This window comes from Microcebus murinus, chromosome 7, assembly GCF_040939455.1.
Source record: "Microcebus murinus isolate Inina chromosome 7, M.murinus_Inina_mat1.0, whole genome shotgun sequence".
In the NCBI taxonomy this organism is placed as follows: domain Eukaryota; kingdom Metazoa; phylum Chordata; class Mammalia; order Primates; family Cheirogaleidae; genus Microcebus; species Microcebus murinus.
This window is the reverse complement of record NC_134110.1, coordinates 59,048,965-59,068,351: the sequence shown is the minus strand read 5'-3', so window position 1 is coordinate 59,068,351 and position 19,387 is coordinate 59,048,965. Positions and strand designations below refer to the sequence as shown.

Below are 19,387 nucleotides of genomic sequence, written 5' to 3'. Positions count from 1 at the left end.
AATGCCTTCAAGCCCTCATACCCATTATAGAAATATAATCTATCAAGTAGACAAAAATATTCCTGTTGGCTAGTCAGTACATCTTCTCTTTCGTTATGATGGAGAAACACTGTCAAAATTCTTACTATTCAATGTTGTTTATGAAATTACTTATTCATTGGGCAATAGAATATATATTTTCCTACAAACCTTTTCCTTTTCCTCTATTCCAAATCTTATTCATTTAATCCCTCTTGATGTTTTTTCTTCCCTCCTACATCTAAAATTCCACATATTTAACATCCTAAATATATTTTGTTTCATCCTTTTCCACTGCCTTAGTTCAGGACCTCATAATTTCTTAATTGAATCATTGATCTTCCTACCACCAGACTTGTTTCTGGTCCCTTGGTTAACCAGACTATTGCAACCAGACTACCTGCTGATACAAAACACCTGATGATATGTCTACAGGATAAAAGTTCAAAATGCTTGGCACGGTTTTATAAAGCTTTTTCAATTTTCACTCAACTTTCATTTCTGGCTTCTCCTGCCACTTCTGATTTTGATCCCTATTTTCTGTTTATACTTTATTAACTATTTTTTGCATCTTACTTTTCGTGCCATTTTGAATTCTTTGTGAAAAGAAGTATGATATAAATAATTCTAATATATAGAAAAAATAAAAGGGATTTTATATAACAAAAACATCTAGAATAGTAGTTCTTTATTGTGGATACCTCAAGATGTCAATTCAGTTGTATAACCTAGTGCCATCTAGTGGTGACAATTTTCAGGGTTTTGTTTTTATTTTCCCTATATGACGCACTGGAGAACTTTAAATACAGTCAGTCTGACACCCTATTTCCCTGTCTACTGTCATTATACTGGCCATAGTGGGCCTTTGGAAGTCATATTCATAGAGGTTTTTTTAAAGCTCCGACATGTTTTGATTTCATAAATATACTTAAACCCTGTCACAATATGCAACTCAAACAAAAGTGTGTGGGATTGAGGATAGAATGACATATTCAAGGAATTGCAGAGAGTTTCATGTGTCACTAAATTAAAACCTAAGATGTTTTTCTACATTTAGTTCTTTTGAATGTAAAATTAACTTGATTGTTATAATGATGGATAAAGAATTCTTCTTTTCTCCCTTACTGTCTTTCTTTCTCAAAAAGTGACTGAGCTCCTGCTAGCGTATTCTTTGCACTAATGAATTGATGTCTCTGGATGAAGAGTGTTAGCTATTTGTCTAATCTTGCACTCCCCCCCCCCATGCTATTGTTTAGCTAAGCAGTAGGGTATAAGCAGTGGTGTGGTGGTAAATATTTGATAATCAGCTCTCCAAAGGAAAAAAGACCTGATTTGCAGCATTTGCGTATATCCATGGTGTCGGTATTCCATGGCTGATTTTAAGCTACCAACATGACATCACTGAACACAGAATTTGGAGGAGGTGTTCAGAATAGATTACAGCAACCACTGAATAAGGAATTACAACCTGTCCTATATTCTTCTGCCTCTTTCATTTGCAATCACTCTCCCCTTAGCTTATACTCTATGAGACAACCTACACATTTTTTGTTCCTAGACCCTTTTCATCTATGGTAGCCTTTTCTTTACTTTTTGCTTATCTTCTACTGAAATAGCAGCCATGTTACTTATGACCCTAGATGCCTTAGAATTTTCACTTGAGACAAAGGTCTCTCCCGTCTCAGCATTATGTTTAGCTGTATATAACATAACCCAATGCTTAAGTAAAGAAGGAATTTATGTTTTTTCATGTAAAAAGAAGTCTGGAGGTAGATAGCTCAAGGATGATACTACTGCTTAAGGAAGTCAACAGAGACATATGCTCCTTTTGCTTAATGCCCTGTTACTCATAGTGTGTGGCTCTCAAACTCAAGGTTATAATAGGGCTATTGAGTTATAGGCAGCAGGACCACATTACAGTTAAGAAGAGAGACTTGTGTATGTCAGCTAGGTCTATCTTTTTTCATTAAGAATAAATAGCTTTTGTAGAAGCTATATCTAATAAACTTCAATCTAAATCTTATTGGCCTGAACTATGTCACATGACCACCTCCTAGCCACAAGAGAGCCTGGAAAAGAAATCTTTTAGACTGGGCATACTACTGCCTTGAATAGAATTACGATTCTATTTTTAGAAAGTTAGAGAGATTATATACTCAGTAGGCAACCATCTGTGTTTGACACATCTCTTTTGGTGTTGGTTGTACTTCAACCCTATGAATTCTATAAAACTATTAATTCTTACTGCTATGTCATCAACTCTCAGTTTAAGCAAAGTGTTATTTTGAATCCTAAATCATGAAGTTCTGCATGCAATAGAGTTGCTTTAACTGAATACAATTCTAGACTTAAATGTTCTAGGATTTTGATAGGTAGGGTACCCTCTTTCTTTACTGCTATATTTCCTCTCATGTGCACTAGAATAATGTTTCTGACCTTCTTCTACTCCCTTTTCTGCTCTGTTCTTCAGGATAATGAAGTGGGGATAAGTAGAAAAATCTTTGTCTTTTTTCTTTCTCTTGGGAACAAGCATCTCACAGAGAACATATATTCTCTCCTGTTCTTGCCACAAGTTTTATAGGAACAGGCCATAAAATAGTCTCAGACCAGTGTTGTCTATGCCTGGATGGGTATGTTGGTATGATTCTGAGGCATGGTATTAGGAAGCCCACTTTTTCATAGATATAGACCAATTCTCCAATTTCATTTTTTCAATAACAGAGGTAATATTTCATGTGCCATAATATTTTTTCTATTTCTGAATTAGCTTAGCAATCAGATGGGGTAGTTACTTAAAATTACTTAAAAAAAGCAGCTTGTTACAGCTTGGGGTGAATTACTTAAAAAAGCAGCTTGTTTCTGTTGTTTCAGACATATTGGTTATGATTTGTTATCTCTTTCTAGTTTTAAATAGAACAAGCCTAGTATAATTATCATATAAAATTTAATATTAAATATATAATCTTTTGATATTTTTATCTCAAAAAAGATTTTGATCTCATTAAATGGCTATTTTTACTGTAAAACTAGAAATACTTTAAAGAAACCATATGATTACAGCATGTATAAGGGTCCCAGAGTACCTAACTTTTCATAAAGGAAAAACCAATTTCCTTTTCCTTTTCATAAAGGAAAAACCAATTTCCATAGAAAAAGAGTTCATAAATATCATGACAACTGATGATAAAGTAACATATAGACTTTAGGGTCTGTATCAAACATTTTGTTTCAGCCAAGAAGATTTTACTTGCAAGTAATAGAAAACCTAGCTGAGGCTGGCTTAAAAATAAAGAGAATTTATTTGTTCACCTGATTGGAAACTTCAGAGGTGTATGTTGATTCAGGTGAGGTTGATTCAAGATCCTGAATCTTATATGATGTGACTCAGAACCCAATTCCTTTCTTTCTATTTTTAATTGTCACTAACCGGATGTTGACTATATTTGAGGAAGGTTCCCCTCAACTCATGGCCTTGAATTGTCTTCTAGTAACTCTGAAAGTTACATGAGTCTTCAAGCATGAAACAGGAAATCTGTGTCTCAGACCAATGTTCTTAAGAGTCACTGTGATTGGATGAGCTTAGGTTGTTGTGTTAGTCATTCTGAACAGAAATGGTGCATTCAGATTAGCTCTGTTAATTATGGCTTATGCCTGGAATAGGCGAGGCCAGTTCAATCCAAATCATAAAGCTTGGAATGAAGGAGACATTTCTTCCATTCCAAGAAGGAAGAGAAATAGATGACACACAGCTAACAACAGATACTCACTAGTTACTTCCAGAGTATATTTCCTATTTTCTTCATCTAGAAGACTTTAAATAACCCCCAAACTCACATATTTTTAGCTTGTTCCCTAACCTATTTTTAGAGAACAGATATAAATTAAAGGGTAAGCAAATAATTTCATAGTGTGATATTATTTTCTATCAGTTACATATCCACATTTAAAAGAAAATCATAACTCTTTTGGCTAATGTGGTGACTCACCATCCTCATGGTCTCAGGTATGCCTCTTAGTTGATACTCTCTTTTAATGCGGTGTTTAAAAAAGAACACCATGTTTTTAAATATTATCAGATTACTGGAAATACTTAATGAAATTTAACAATATTTTTGCACAGAGCTCAGCCCCACTAGTGTCTTTGATTACATTCTGTCTCATCTTATCTGGGGCCTAGCTCCATCACAATTTTTTTTTTTTTTTTTTTTTGCTTGCTCTAATACATCACTGGCAGAGGAAATTTGTAGAGGAGTGTGTCAGCTTAGCTCACAGCAACCTCAAACTCCGGACTCAAGTAATCCTCCTGCCTCAGCCTCCCAAGTAGCTGGAACTATAGGAATGTGCCACTACGCCTGGCCAAATTTTCTATTTTTATTAGAGATGGGACCTTGCTCTTGCTCAGGCTGATCTCAAACTTTTGACCTCATGTGATCCTTTCGCATCTGCCTCCCAGAGTATTAGGATTACAGGCATGAGCCACACACCTGGCCCTAGGAGATTTTATGGAAGAGAGATTTACTTCAAAGAAAGAGTAGAATTGTTAAAAAGAGGTATTTCATAGTTTTGTTTAATGCGGTGAAGTGCTTCTTCACCTCCTCAGGAAACCTTCCTTGTAATTTCCATTATGTTTCAATGCTTTGGTAGTGTGAATATATGGACTTGGGAAAGACTTTCTGAGACTGGGAATAGAGTGAAAACAATGGCATCCCAAGATATTCAGTTGACCCTGGAATAATTAGTAGGTTAGAGGTGCTGACCCACTGTGCAGTTGAAAATCCATGTATAACTTTTGACTCTCCCAAAACACAGCTCCTGTTAGCCTACCATTGACTGGAAGCCTTACCGATAACATAAACAGTCAATTAAAACTTATTTTTTTATGTTATGTATATTATCCACTATATTTGCACAATAAAGTAAGCTAGACAAAAGAATATGTTATGAAGAAAATCATAAGGAAGAGAAAAATGTATTTACTATTCGTTAAGTGGAGGTAGATCATCATAAAGGACTTTATCCTTGTCTTCTTTACATTGAGTAGGTTGAGGAGGAGAAGGAAGTGGAGGAGTTGGTTTTGTCTCAGGGATGCCTGAGGTGGAAGAAATGGAGGAGGTGGAAGGGAAAGCTGGAGAGGCAGGCACACTTGGTATAACTTTATGGAAATACATTATAATTTCTGTCTGACTTTTTGCTTTCTCATTTACCTAAAAGTGTTTCTGTTTGATACCAATCCTTCCACCATTTGCTTCCATTTCAGTGCCTGGGTGATAGAAGGGTTTATATCATAAAATAAGTCAAAAGTTGTCTTGAATAATTGGAACCCTTCTGCCAGATTGCCTAATGGCAGTTTGTTTTCTAGCACCACTTCGTCTATGTCTTCTTCCTCATCAACTGGCAGTGGTTCAGAAGTGCTCATCACCATCACATCATGTTCTGTTAATTCCTCTGATGTGGTGTCTATTAGCTCTTGAATTTCTCCAAAATCAATATCTTGAAACCCTTCACCTCCCACCTTTTTTGCCATCTCCATAGTTTCTTTCATAATTTCCTTCATTGGCTCTGTTGTAAATTCTGTGAAGTCAGCACAACATCTGGACACAGTTTTCTCCAGCAAGAATGTATTGTTTTGAGCTTGATGGCTTTTACTATAACAATGATGGCATCTTCAGTGTACATGTAATCATTCTAGACTTTCATTATATTCTCTCTATCAGGGTTCTCTTCTATAGCATAGACAATCCTTTCCATAGAGTACCCTGTATAAAGAGACTCAAAAATCCTTATGACCCATGATCTAGAGGCTGAATTAGAAACACTATGTTTTGGGGCAAGTAGATCAACATTTCTGATGTTGAACTCATGGGGTTCTGGGTGGCCAATGGCATTGTCCAATATCAAAAGAATTTTAAAAGGAAATCTCTTGCTAGCAAAATACTTCCTGACTTCAGGAATAAAGCATCAAAGGAACCAGTCTGAGAAAAGGGTTTTCATTGTCTAGACCTTTTTCCTATACCCAAAAGATTGGCAGCTATTGTTTATTTTTTCCCTTCAAGCATCCAGGGTTAGTATCTTTATAGATAAGAGCAGTTCCGATCATAAACTTGTCTGCATTTGCACAAGGCAGGAGAGTTAGCCTTTCCTTCCTGCCTTAAATCCTGATGCTCAGTTCTCTTCCTTACTAATAAATGTCCTCTTTGTGACTTTCTGCCCCCCCCCCCAGTATAGAGTACTTTTGTCCGCCTTAACCACCTGTTCAGGCAGATAACTCTCTCCTCAATGATTTTCTTAATGGCACCTGGGAATTTTTCTCTTGCCTTTTCGTCAGAAGAAGCTGCTTCTCCATTTACCTTGACATTTTTTAAGCCAAACTTCTTTCTAAAATTATCAAACCATCCTTTGCTGGTATTAAGTTCTCCAGCTTTAGATCCTTCACTTTCCTTTTCCTATAAGTTGTCATAAAATGACTTCACTTTTTCTCAGATTGTATGAATCTATATAGGTATGCCTTTCTTATAGCAATCTTGCACCCACATAAGGTGCATTTTCAATATGAAATAAAAAGTTATTTCACAAAATGTGCAGGGTTTCATGCCTGCTGGCATAGCTACAGTGACAATTTCACAAATTTCCCCCCTCCTTTTTTATTACAATGGTTCATATATCTTGAAATGGCAAACAAGACCTCAATCTAGGGTACATATAAAGCAATTCAGCTTTTTCATGTAATGTCATGATTTTTTCTCTGCTTCTTGAGAGCACTTCCAGCATCATCACTAGTATCAGTTCATATGGATCCCATGGTGTTTATTCAAGGTTTATGATATTGCACTAAAAACATGATAAAGAGTATGTTGAGAAGGGCCTGTGATCACATTTTACTGTGAGACACAATTTCCTGGAGAGACAAATTTTTCACATAGAGATGATTATGATCACACTGTATTTTAAGTGACTACTTGCAACACTTGATTTCCTACAATAGCAACAGGAGATGGCTTTGAAATTATTACAGTAGTATGGTACGTGCCACAGTTAATTTTATGCAATTATAATTTAATACTGCATATTTATGTTTGCTTATATTTCTCTTGACTGCAAATGGCACCTGTGTTTGTGTGCATAAGTTTCAAATTGTTATAATAAATTTGTGTATATTTTATGGTATTAAGTGATAAAATAGACCAGTGTCTACAAATAGTTTATACATTCATGACATATCTAACTTTTTCTTAATTTTTTTTGATATTTCAGGTCTACCTGGTTCATCTGAGAGTTTTTTTTAAATTGTCACAAATCTCCAAAACATTTTCCAATATATTCATTGAATAAAATTTACATATAAGTGGACCTTCACAGTTCAAACCTGTGCTGTTCAAGGGTCAACTATAATTATGAATTTCAGCCACCTTTGAAGACAATCTGCTAGAATCTACTTTATAGTATTTTACTGATCTTAATGAATTAAGGAATAAGAGTATCTATCTTCCAAAAATACATTGCTTATGTAAACAGTGAGGCTGAATGCAATGCATTTGAAGCAATGCAATATTGATATTGATAGCTAGGAACTACCTACATGTCATGCTGACATGTAGATGTTAGGTGCTGTTTTCTCTGTGTGAAAAAGAACTTTCTGTTAACTGAAAGATAAATTGAGTTTCTTTAATTTATTTGAGTCAGACCTGAATGTGAAGATGATGTAAAAATAATTTGTGTCACTGTTTTCAGCTTTGTTTGGAGATATATAACATGCTATGTGTGTATTTATATAACATACAAGAGACATATAAGAAACATTCTATTACCACATTCTATACTGGTACAATGAAGGTTCTCCCATTTAAATAAGATTTTGTTGTTGTTGTTGTTTAGCTAAGTGCTCCAAATATGTATGATTTGGTCATTATGAATTCTCTTCCAAGAAAAATCTTGTTTAGCAAGTGCTTTCTTTGTACTGCCATTCTCTAAAAGAATTTAATTTAGGCAGATTAGTGGCAGGCTAATTGACAGAGCTGTAGTTCTGTTTTTCAAAGGTTCTTTCTGTTCTGCAATCAAGAAACAGTTTTTCTTTAACTCCCCACCTTTCCCTATCTCAAGCAATGCAGTTTTCTCCATGTCTCTGGGAAAAAATCACTTAAATTCTCAAATCACTGGTACAAAACAACAAAATAATTTAGTAGCTGGGAGAATTAAGAGTTTGATCTTCTTGAGACATACATTGAAGGCATATCTTTTGCTAATTCATGTTAGAGTTGTATTTTGGGTAATTTGTGAATTTATATTTGTTAGTTTTGGCTAATACTATTAAGTTTGTATCATAGATAGCTGTGTAATTAGGCAAATAAAATCTATTTTTAACATAGTTTAAAAGATTCCATGCTTATGTATCTTTATTTACTTATTTAGTAAGTAGTTACTGAGTACCTTCTGTGTGCCAGGCATTGGGCTAAAGTGGCCAAAATGCTGATCCATGCATATAAAATTAAAATTTTGCATGTGGACAAAAATACTAAATATAAATTAAAAATCGTAGTTAGAAGGTGATGTGTTAAGAAAAAGATAAAAATGTACAGCAGGTAATGGAGATTGGGCATCAGAGTGCAGAGGGGCACAGGAGGAGACTGAAGTATGAAATAGAGTGGTTATGGCAGGATTCCTTTATACAGTAAGATTGGAGGATAGACTTGAAGAAGGTCTCTAATGACTAGAATACAAGATGATATCTCTACTGCTACTTGAAAGAACAGCATTCCAGGCAGATCCCTCTAGGACCCTGCTAAAGCAGTGGTCCTAAGGTGAGAGCATGCAGGTTAGGAAGCCAGTGTGGCTGGATCTGATGGAACAAGGAGCGAGCAGTAGTAGGAGGTGGCACCAGAGAGGAACAGGTGTCAGATCCCATAGACCTTGTAAGGAATTTGGTCTTCATCATAAGCAAAATAAGGAGTTACTGAAAGGTTTCTAGCTTTTTAGTGACACAGTCTGACTTACATTCTTGCAGCTGTGTTGATACTGGGCTTTAGGGGGATAGGGTAGAAGTAGGGAGACAGGCTGGGAAACTTTTGCAAAAATTGATGCAACAAATTATGGTGACTTCACCAGGTTTGTACCAATGAAGGTGGTGAGAAGTGTTTAGACTCTGGTATATTCTGATGGTAGATCTAACAAGATTTCCTCATGAATTGGATGAGCAACTAGAAGGAAAGAATTGCCATTAACTGAGAGACTCTTGTTTCTACTTAAATCCCCTTATCTATATTTCCATATTTTAAAACACTGTAAGATTTTTTTTTTCCCGAGAAGGAAATACCCAAGATGAAAATTAATTATACACATGTTTGGCGTGCAGATAAGAAACAACTGTTTTTCTTTGGTATATACTTCTAGGTGTGTTTGTTTCCTTTTGTAGGAAGAGATTTCTCTTTCTGAATAATGTTAGTTTTAGGCCCTAACCTAAATATCTATGAGTTGTCTCTTTGGAGCAAATAGAAAAAGAAGGGAAAAATGGAATTGGAGTTCAATAAAGGAACTGCAATACTAAAAGAATATAAAGGGGACAAGCACTTTATTATTGATGAACTTGTAAGGTATTATTGACTAACTTACACTTTTTTTCCTCTTCTATTTCTCTTATCTTGCTCATTGTGCTTCTTGGTATTGTTCTCAATAAATCTTTTCTCAATGAAATTTTTGCCTAAGGCTGCCACAGACTCCAGTGGAACACCTTAAAGAAGGGAAAATAAAACTATTATAAGTTTAAATTATTTTCCAGTATAGAATGGTTTTCAATCTTTGTGCTTATTTTTGACATGGGAATTTTGGGAGACATGGTGGGGAGAGGGAAGTGGTACAATGGGTTACTATAGGGGAGCGTCATTTGCACACCATTTTCTATAGATTTGAATATTTAAGGCCTTCATTTTTCAAGTAGAAGTTGGAGATATTGTCATGAATAAAATAAAAATTAATTTAAACTGACATCTGAGTCAAAGAATAGTTTGTTATTTTATACTTATTCAGCAAATGGAAACTAAAATTACAATTCACATGAAAACTTTTTAGACTCCAGTTTGGATCCTCTTAAATTTGAATGCATGGGAAGTACTTACAAATGGAATAAACAAAACTTATAAAGGTAAAGAGTTAAAAATGGAGAAAATAGTACTAAAAGGAGACTAAACATATGGAGGGAAAGGGAGAAAGAAATTGAAGCCCTAAGAAGATCAGTAGAGAGTGAAGGGAAAAGAGTAGTGGTATTAGAGGTGATATAAATGAAAGTCTGCAATGGACAAATAAGAGACACTAGAAACAAGGTGAATGGTAAAGAAAGACATTGGCATCAGAGTGTGCTTTACAGTTGGATGAACACCATTAAGAGAACTCAGTGATGTAGTTCTGAGACTAGAAAGAAAAGTAAAGAGAAAGAAGCTTTGCGATTATAGCATCAATTGCAATGTTGTTTCTGAAATTTTCTGGACTGACCAGTTTGAAAGAATCAAAATAATCTGTGGGAATTTTTTTTTCAGTTTGATATGAACTGTGAGGGTCCAAATGGTTGAATTTTATTATTGGTTTTATATGCCTATGAAAAATGAATTATTTTGAATTTTTACTGCTGTTCTCTTTGAATAATCTACAGGTCTTTATTAGGAATCTCAAAGTAAAAAATTACTTTCTCTGTCCCCACTTCTCCCACAATCTCTTCAAGACCTACGTTTAATTCTAGAAGAAAATTCTGTAGATGAATTTTGCACTAATTTTGCACTAAAGGTGCTACCACATATTATTCCTAGACCCTCATTTAAACTTGATATTTGTAAAACCAAAAAAACAATACTTTTACTCCCTACTCTGCAAACACTGGCCTTTTCTCATTTTTATATAAATTTATTTATAATCATTTAAATATAATTCTGAGAGACGTAATATTAACATCTAGGGAATTGGCTTTTATGGTGTTACTTTCTTTTTTCTTTTCTTTTTGTCGAATGACTACATGGAGGCCTTGAAATGTTAAGTGATAAAGTGAGCAAAACTTGATTTAAACTTAGTGTCTAACCAACTTCTTAATTCATGGAGCACATTGTTTTTAAATTAAATTTCTACAGAAACTGCTGCCTCCTGAACCTTTGGGGAAGCATTGTCTTTTTAGTAAAGATTAAGAAACTTGTCATTGAATAATTGAAGTTACAGAATATGCCTGTTAAGCCATCACTATACATTTTATGGTGAAAGCTGGGCAGCACAATTATCAATAACAGTGAACTCTGTTATTTTAGAAATACTGTAATTCATATAGGAGAATGTGATTTTTAAATTTCTACATCTGCCAGTTTTAAGTATAGTGCCCAGAAATGCCTTGGATGTAGGTTGCATTTGGTGTTCAGTATTGTGAGGCACTAATCAGCTAAGTACCATAATCCTCCTTACAGGGTACATTCTTACTTGACCTGGAGCTATATACAGCTACATAGTAACAGCGTTAAATAATAACCTTTTCCTTAACAGGTCCATCACTAGAGGATTTTATGATCTCATTCTTGAGTGATTATTTTATGTATAACTTTTTAGTAATTGAGTTTTGAAATAAAATGATTGTAAACAAGTAGAGACTTTCAAATCATCTGATTAAGGATGGCTCCTATGATTTTGCCAGGGCTAGAAGGATTAAATGAAAGCACTGCCTGGCACAATATTGATGTATTTTTGTCAACATGATGCTTCATGCTCGACAGATGTGCATTGGTTGAACAAAAGGTAAAACAATAAAAATATGTTAAATATTAATTGTGATATATAAAAAAAGATTTATGGTTTTTGATAAATATAAATTGATTTGTTAAAAGCTTTTTGTAGGAATCTCAGGAATGGAACCTATATATTTCATGTTTTACAGGATAGTATACTTCTGTTAAATCCTTGATTTAATGTATTTGAACAGCTTAGAATTTTGGAATTTGATTGCAATGTTATATTTAAAATTTTGGTTGGCATTGTGTAATTGTATTAATGAAGTATTATGTTAGTTTATTTAGCAATATCTATGCTTTATAAAGCTTTTATAAAGACCGAGATGTTTTTTCAGATTATCGATTCTTTAAATGTCATTTATATCCTTTTATTTTTAAAATGACAATTTTTTAGTGACCTCTACTAATAAAGATTGTGAGTAAGAGATTTTCATATAGGTAGTGCTTAATTGTAATAATATAAAATTTGAATTTACAGAAATTATTAATCTTCAGGTTCTTCATTCCATGTCATTAAAAGTCTTAAAAATTGCGTATGTCTTCAATTGAATTAAAAATATGTGAATATTACAAGTTTCCATGTAATCTTTCACTGTCCTTATAAATATTTTCAAATGTTTACTGGCTTATATTTTCAAATACTTGATTATTGTATAATATATATGGTCAGTAATGTAGGTAGTATAGTAACACAAACCACACATGATGATAAAGTTTATAATATTAAAATGGAAATTAGGGTAGAAACATGATGAATTAATACACAGTATATAAACAGAGACTACCTTTGGAAGATTAGGAAAGTGATTTTACTTGGGAAAAAATCTTCTTATTTGGAGTTTTCTCTTCAGTCTGAATAATTTTTGGACATGGAATTTTAAAGATTCTAATTGGTAGGGTTTCTTACACAAGCTATTATGCCTAGTCAGAATAACATTTACAATGGAGCACTAGATGTGTTATGTAGCTAGAATATTTAGATACAGATTGAGTAGTTAGTTTATACGACAAAAAATAATAAGCCATGAATAGAAATGATACCCATTAAGGTAGATTTAGGATGTTTAAAATGTGATTTTCTATGAACTGGTTCTAGTTAAAAGCAGTATAAGATGGTGAAAGATAAAATAATTGTAATAGCCTCATTTTCAATAAAGAGAAGTAAGATGAGTAGATATTAGGTGAATAAAAGTGAAAATAAATATATACTGGTATTGTTATATCAGAAATAGGGATTAATAGGATCCATAGGAGTAAAAATTAAATTACTAACTTTTATTCTAAAGAAAGGCATAATTTTAGATTTTGCCTCTTACTTTTTCAGGATCTTTGAAGGATTAAGTGAAATATAAAATCCTAGATGCATTGCTTCATTTCTTTCAATTATAACCAATGGGTTAAGTAGTATCAAGTGTTTTATGATTCTTTAGAGAAGTTTATAGTTATCATTATATTCTTTTGCCTATTAAATGTTTTCTACCTGATAATAATATGATAAGTCTTGCTCATAATGGTCAGTAGTGAAAATATAGACTACATAACAGTAATTGAATTTTGATGGACTTTCTTCAGTTCCTGTAAAGAATATAATATCTAAAAAATATAGGAGTTTTAAAGTTTAAAGGAGAGTATATATGAAATAATTCCCAATATATTTTATAAAAATTATTTTGACAGAGTATTGTAATATTTTGGAGTAATTAATATTAGACTCTTCATTGTTTGTTAAGAGTATTCTTAGAATGAAATCTTGCCTTTTTTCTAGTATAGCTTTAATATATGATAAGGTCCTGTACCTTAAAGTGTATTTTTAAAAACCTAAGTCCAGATAAAGTAACGGTGACAATAGTCATCCCAATTTCAGATTATAACCACTATTCTATTTTTACATAAATCCAGTACAAATCAGCATCTACAGTATGATTCACATGCTTCAGGCAAATTTCATAATCTCTAGAACAAAGTGATTTCAGGATTTGATATTGAATTCAATTTTCCTAAGGTATGAATTTTAAAAAGCACATAGATGGCTTGCTAGGGACTAATTATTAATAGCCTTTCTTTTGGAACTGAATTCTATTATAGGAAGTAAATATTCTTGTGTATCAATGAAATAGAATATAATTCTCTGTTATAAAGACTCACTATGTTCACTTTATTTATAGTCTACTTATTTTACTTTCAAAAATTCTTGTTAATTCATGAGGGTAGGAATAAAATGTTCCCCCCCCCCCAATATTTCTATCTTGTAATACCCAGTTTGATGTTAAATATATTACTAGAAGTCCTTAATGCTTTAAGCTTTCATTTAGGTACCTTAACTTGATAAAGTTGTGGTATACATATTATAAGATCATAGTCCCTAAGAAATTGAAGAGGGTTTAGAATCATTCAGCTTCTTAAGAATAAAGATTGTCTTATTAGTTTCTGTATTCCTAGTCTATATTGTGGTTTGTGATATTTAGTTCTTACTCAATACACATTTGTTAAAAAAATATGAGTTGATGTGTATAATCTGTGCCTCTCATTTTAAAGCACAGACTCCCCCAAATTAAATGGTTATATAGGTTCAAATAGCTGGTTAATAGCAAAAGTAGGAGTAAGAAATGCAAACACCTTAACTCTAGTGTTCTTTTAATGATACGTCACTACTATTCTAGAGTATTTTTTCTTTAGTCGTATGTATAAAAATAATGACAAAAGTAAAATGAATGATGTATGATACACCATTTGAGTGCCCTGTTTTGATTGTAAATTTTAAACTGTATGAGGCTATGGTTTTATGTGACAATTATAACATAAAAATTTGTCATTTAAATCCTAAATGTTTTATATATAAGTGTAAATGCTAAAAAAACCCCACATCTACTTGCTTAATTATAAAACATTTAGGGGACAGACTAGTTCCTTCATTTACTGCAATACCTTTCCCTTTACAATTCTAGGTTAGAATCTGTCTTGGTTTTCCACTTGTGTGAGATTTGAAAGGTGGAAGAGCTACAGAAGCCTTTATTGTCAAGTAATAGTTCTTGGCAGGCAGATAGGCAGATGTAAAAGTCTTAGTGGCTCCTGGGCAAGCTCCTGTTAATTGGCCACCCTGATGCTGTAGGCAGCTGAGATAATTGGTGGCAAATTCCCAGAGATTCTTGAGATTCACAGCAGCTTAACTTCCATTTTGAGAAACCTTGTCTTTGGTTCTACAGGCTAAGATCAGCAGCACTAACTTCCCTGGCCTTCATTCTTCTAGCCTGGTCAACAGTTGTGTAGCTTCTGATTCCTGTATTAAAATCCCTCCTACCTGGAAAACCTAGGGTGACTTCTGTTTTTATTAGTGAACCCTAATTGATAAATTGGCTATATTCCAGATATGTGGGAAAGGGGATTCAGTGACACAGGGGAGACTTTAGAGTAGAATGATGATTTTGCTGAGTTGGGTCATTTGCTTTTGCACCACCCCCCGCCACACACACACACACACACACAAATGTGTGTGTGTATATATATATACACACACACACACACACACTGAGAAATTCACTACTAAGCTGTCAAATCTTAGTCATTTTTAACTCTGACACCACTCTTAAATTATCTCCTGTTCATGTCTGGGCCAAATCCCCATAGCAGTTATTTTAAACTGTTTCTTTTCTTTTTTTTTTTTATTTTTTTATTTTAGTGTATTATGGGGGTACAAGTGTTAAGGTTACATATATTGCTCATGCCCCCCTGCCCCCTCGAGTAAGAGCTTCAAGCGTGTCCATCCCCCAAACGTTGCACATTTAAACTGTTTCTATTGTCTTCAGTATTCCAATCCTATTGCTTCTCATGACTAATAGTTCACTTTATCTGAATTCATTCCGGAGAAGAAGACAGTGTGACTGTTTCATTAACAGAGCATTATAAGTGATTGCAAGGTCCACTAGGTTATACAAGTGTTAAAAGGGCAGGTTGGGAACTTAATAAGCATTTTTTTTTTCCTCTAAGACTCTAAGGAAATATGAGGGGTCAGATGTGAAGACTGAATAGAAAAATATCACCAAGCTGGCCTTAATCTTAATGAAGATCGAGTAAAAATAGCAACCCTTTCTGACTTCTAGAATTTTTATATTAAATAAATTATTGTTGATATTTATTTACAGTGCTTATCTCAAGTTTGATCAGTAAAAAAGGGTTGGAGACATAATGATAAAACAAAGATTTAGATCAACCAATACTAGAAGTGATCTAGATAGATGATGAATGAAAACTAATTTTTAAAAAGGCAGCACTTAGTTTCAGTCAGAAAGTATTCAACTTTTGAGCCAAGTCAGTTTGACTTCATGACTTTTTCAAGTAATTTTCCTATCAAGGTGTCAGGAATAGAGCAAATGGAAGGAGGTATTTTTCTAAGCTACTGAATAACAGTTTGAAGATAGTACAAGTATAACAAGCCAAGCAAGGAAATTAGAATAAAGACAATTTTACAACAGCAGAATATGATGTTGATTATATAATTTTGGAGTATATTCTGTATATAGTGTTTCAGGCATTTAATAACTACAACAAAAGTACCTTTTACTTATTTGAATTGAATAAAATTAATATTACTAAAACCATTATTGTATACCTTCAAAATGAAATGAAAAAAAAAAAAGACAAAAGAACCATTTGAATTTATCCATTAACCTGCCAGCAAATCAGTGAAATGTAAAATTATTTAAATTTTTCTCTTTTTATTGTTTTTTTCCTTTGCTTACTTAGGAAAAGGAGTCCATCAGTGTCCAGAGATCAGAACAGAAGATACGACCAACAGGAAGAAAGAGAGGAATATTCACAGTATGCTACTTCGGATAGCGCAATGCCTAGATCTCCATCAGATTATGCTGATAGGCGATCACAACGTGAACCTCAGTTTTATGAAGAATCTGATCATTTAAATTATAGGGACTCCAACAGGAGAAGTCATAGGCATTCCAAAGAATATATTGTAGATGATGAGGATGTGGAAAGCAGAGATGAATATGAGAGACAAAGGAGAGAGGAGGAGTACCAGGCACGCTACCGAAGTGATCCGAATTTGGCCCGTTATCCAGTCAAGCCACAACCCTATGAAGAGCAAATGCGTATCCATGCTGAAGTGTCCCGAGCACGGCATGAGAGAAGGCATAGTGATGTTTCTTTGGCAAATGCCGAACTGGAAGATTCCAGGATTTCTATGCTAAGGATGGACCGACCATCCAGGCAAAGATCTATATCTGAACGTAGAGCTGCCATGGAAAATCAGCGATCTTATTCAATGGAAAGAACTCGAGAGGCTCAGGGACCAAGTCCTTACCCACAAAGGACCACAAACCATAGTCCTCCTACCCCCCGGAGGAGTCCAATACCCATTGATAGAGCAGACATGAGGCGTACTGACTCACTAAGGAAGCAACACCACTTAGATCCTAGCTCTGCTGTAAGGAAGACGAAACGAGAAAAAATGGAAACGATGTTAAGGAATGATTCTCTCAGTTCAGACCAGTCAGAGTCAGTGAGACCTCCACCACCAAAGCCTCATAAATCAAAGAAAGGAGGTAAAATGCGCCAGGTTTCGTTGAGCAGTTCAGAGGAGGAATTGGCTTCCACGCCTGAGTATACAAGCTGTGATGATGTTGAGATTGAAAGTGAGAGTGTAAGTGAAAAAGGTAAGCTCTCTTATCACCCATGTTGCTGTAATTGATTAGTTAAGGTTTTTTGGGGTTTTTTTTTTAGGTTGTATTTGTGAGTAAACATTTAATAGATATTGCTACCTTTATTTTTAAAATCTTTAGTTGTGTTGGTCATGTGAAGAATATTTCAACTTATGAAAAAGTATCTTCTGTTGTTCATGTATAAGAAAAGTCTATTGATTTTTTAAAATTACTTTGTTTTGGAAAGTTTTCCTGCATCATTTGATGGCATATTTTAAAAATATCTATTAGCTATAGTTTTAAAAATAACTTTTGTTTTTTGTATCTCTTTATAAAAGTAATAATATGTTCACTATAGAACATCTGAAAAATTTCTTAAAGTATGAAGAATGAAATATAAGCTATCCATATTCCTTTCACCCAAATATAACCATTGTTAACCTGTTCTTATTTTTTCTTTCTTTTTTCCTATGCATGTATAGTTTACAGATTTATAAAATTGGTATCATACTATTTATAATTTTGTATCTTGATTTTTTTCAGTTAATATCATATCATCATCTTTTTTTCCAAGCCCTTAGATGTTCTTTAGAAATATGTTTTAAATAGCTGCACTAATGGTCTATCTTAAGAATATACTACAAGCTAAATACTTTGCTATATGGGGCATTGCGGTTGCTTCCAGTTGCTAATGTAAATAATATTATAATGGCTATCTTTATACACAATTTTTGCTTATACCTCTGAGTATTTCAAAAAATATATTTATGCTTTGGATTCTTTTAAACTTTAATTCAGATTACGCACTTGCTTCCTAGAAAGGTTGTAACATGCTTTATTCCTGTCATATGCACTTGAGCTTTTGATCTCAATACACTAACTCTTTGCCAAGTGAATAGGCCTTAAAAATGCTATCTTTGTCATTTTAATCATAGTTTGATTGTGAAGTTGAATGATTTTATGTTTATTGGCATTTGACATCTTCTATGAATTATCTGTTCATTCCTTCTGCCTACCTTCCTATGGGTATTATTTTTTCCTCTTATTGATTTTTAAGAACCTTCTATGTATTTAGGATTTTATTCCATTTAACTGTTACTTGTGCCAAATATGTTTCTCATTTTGATGTTTATCTACTAATTTTCTTTGATTATTTGGAAATACTGAATTTAATATAGGTATGCCTTTGTATCTTTGATAATTTTTAAAAATTACTTTCATCCTTAAAAATTCTTTATTCATCCCCAATCAGTTAAATATTTGACTTTATATTTTCTCATTTTTATTATTTAGTTTTTTAACCATTAACTTTTTAATCTTTCTGGAATTTATTTTGGTGTATGACAAAATACACCAGATTGGTAAGTATCATGCCAATACCCTCCGTTCCATTTTTTGTACCATTTGTTGAATAGTACATTTCTTGTTTATAAGAATCAGCAGGAATCAATAAGAGAATTCAAGAAGGCAACTAGGTATGAAATTACTATAGAATCATTTTATACTATACCAAAACAATTAGTTAGAAAATATAAATTGAGTGGTTCCCATTCTGAACTAAATATAGAAAATATGATTTAAAAATAGCTAACAAGAAATGAGGAAGCCTACAGGAAGAGATACAAAATTTTACTTCATAACATAAAGGAAGATGTGAGTAGCAGTTCATTTCATGTTCCTAATTTTAGGAAGGCTAAATACCATAAAGACTCATATTCCTTCCAGATAATTTCTTGGGGTTAATAACATTGTAGACATAATCCCAACTGGACTTTTGGAGTATCTTATTTCTGAACTTAATCTGGAAGAAAAAACAGTGATGAGAATAGCCAACAGCAGTGAGGGAGAACTCACTTAACCAGATGTTAGTGATTGATAGTGTGGTAATGATAGAAAATTTGACAAATAGATCAGTAGATTTTTTTTTTTTTTCCAGACAAAGTCTCTCTCTGTAACCCATGATAGAGTGCA

At 33.4% G+C, this 19,387-nt stretch overlaps 1 protein-coding gene across 49 annotated transcripts in view; it reads left to right on the top strand.

The window, feature by feature from the left end:
- RIMS2 (regulating synaptic membrane exocytosis 2) overlaps positions 1–19,387 on the top strand; it is a 614,692-nt gene that overhangs the window by 276,586 nt on the left and 318,719 nt on the right. For 48 of the 49 annotated variants that reach the window (XM_020288967.2, XM_076005085.1, XM_076005081.1 and 45 more), the window contains one exon: positions 16,506–17,431. In XM_020288967.2, the coding sequence (XP_020144556.1) occupies positions 16,506–17,431 (926 nt within the window). Of the gene's footprint in view, positions 1–7,287; positions 11,773–16,505; positions 17,432–19,387 lie in introns of those variants that run through there. The other variant, XM_076005096.1, reaches the window with a different exon arrangement.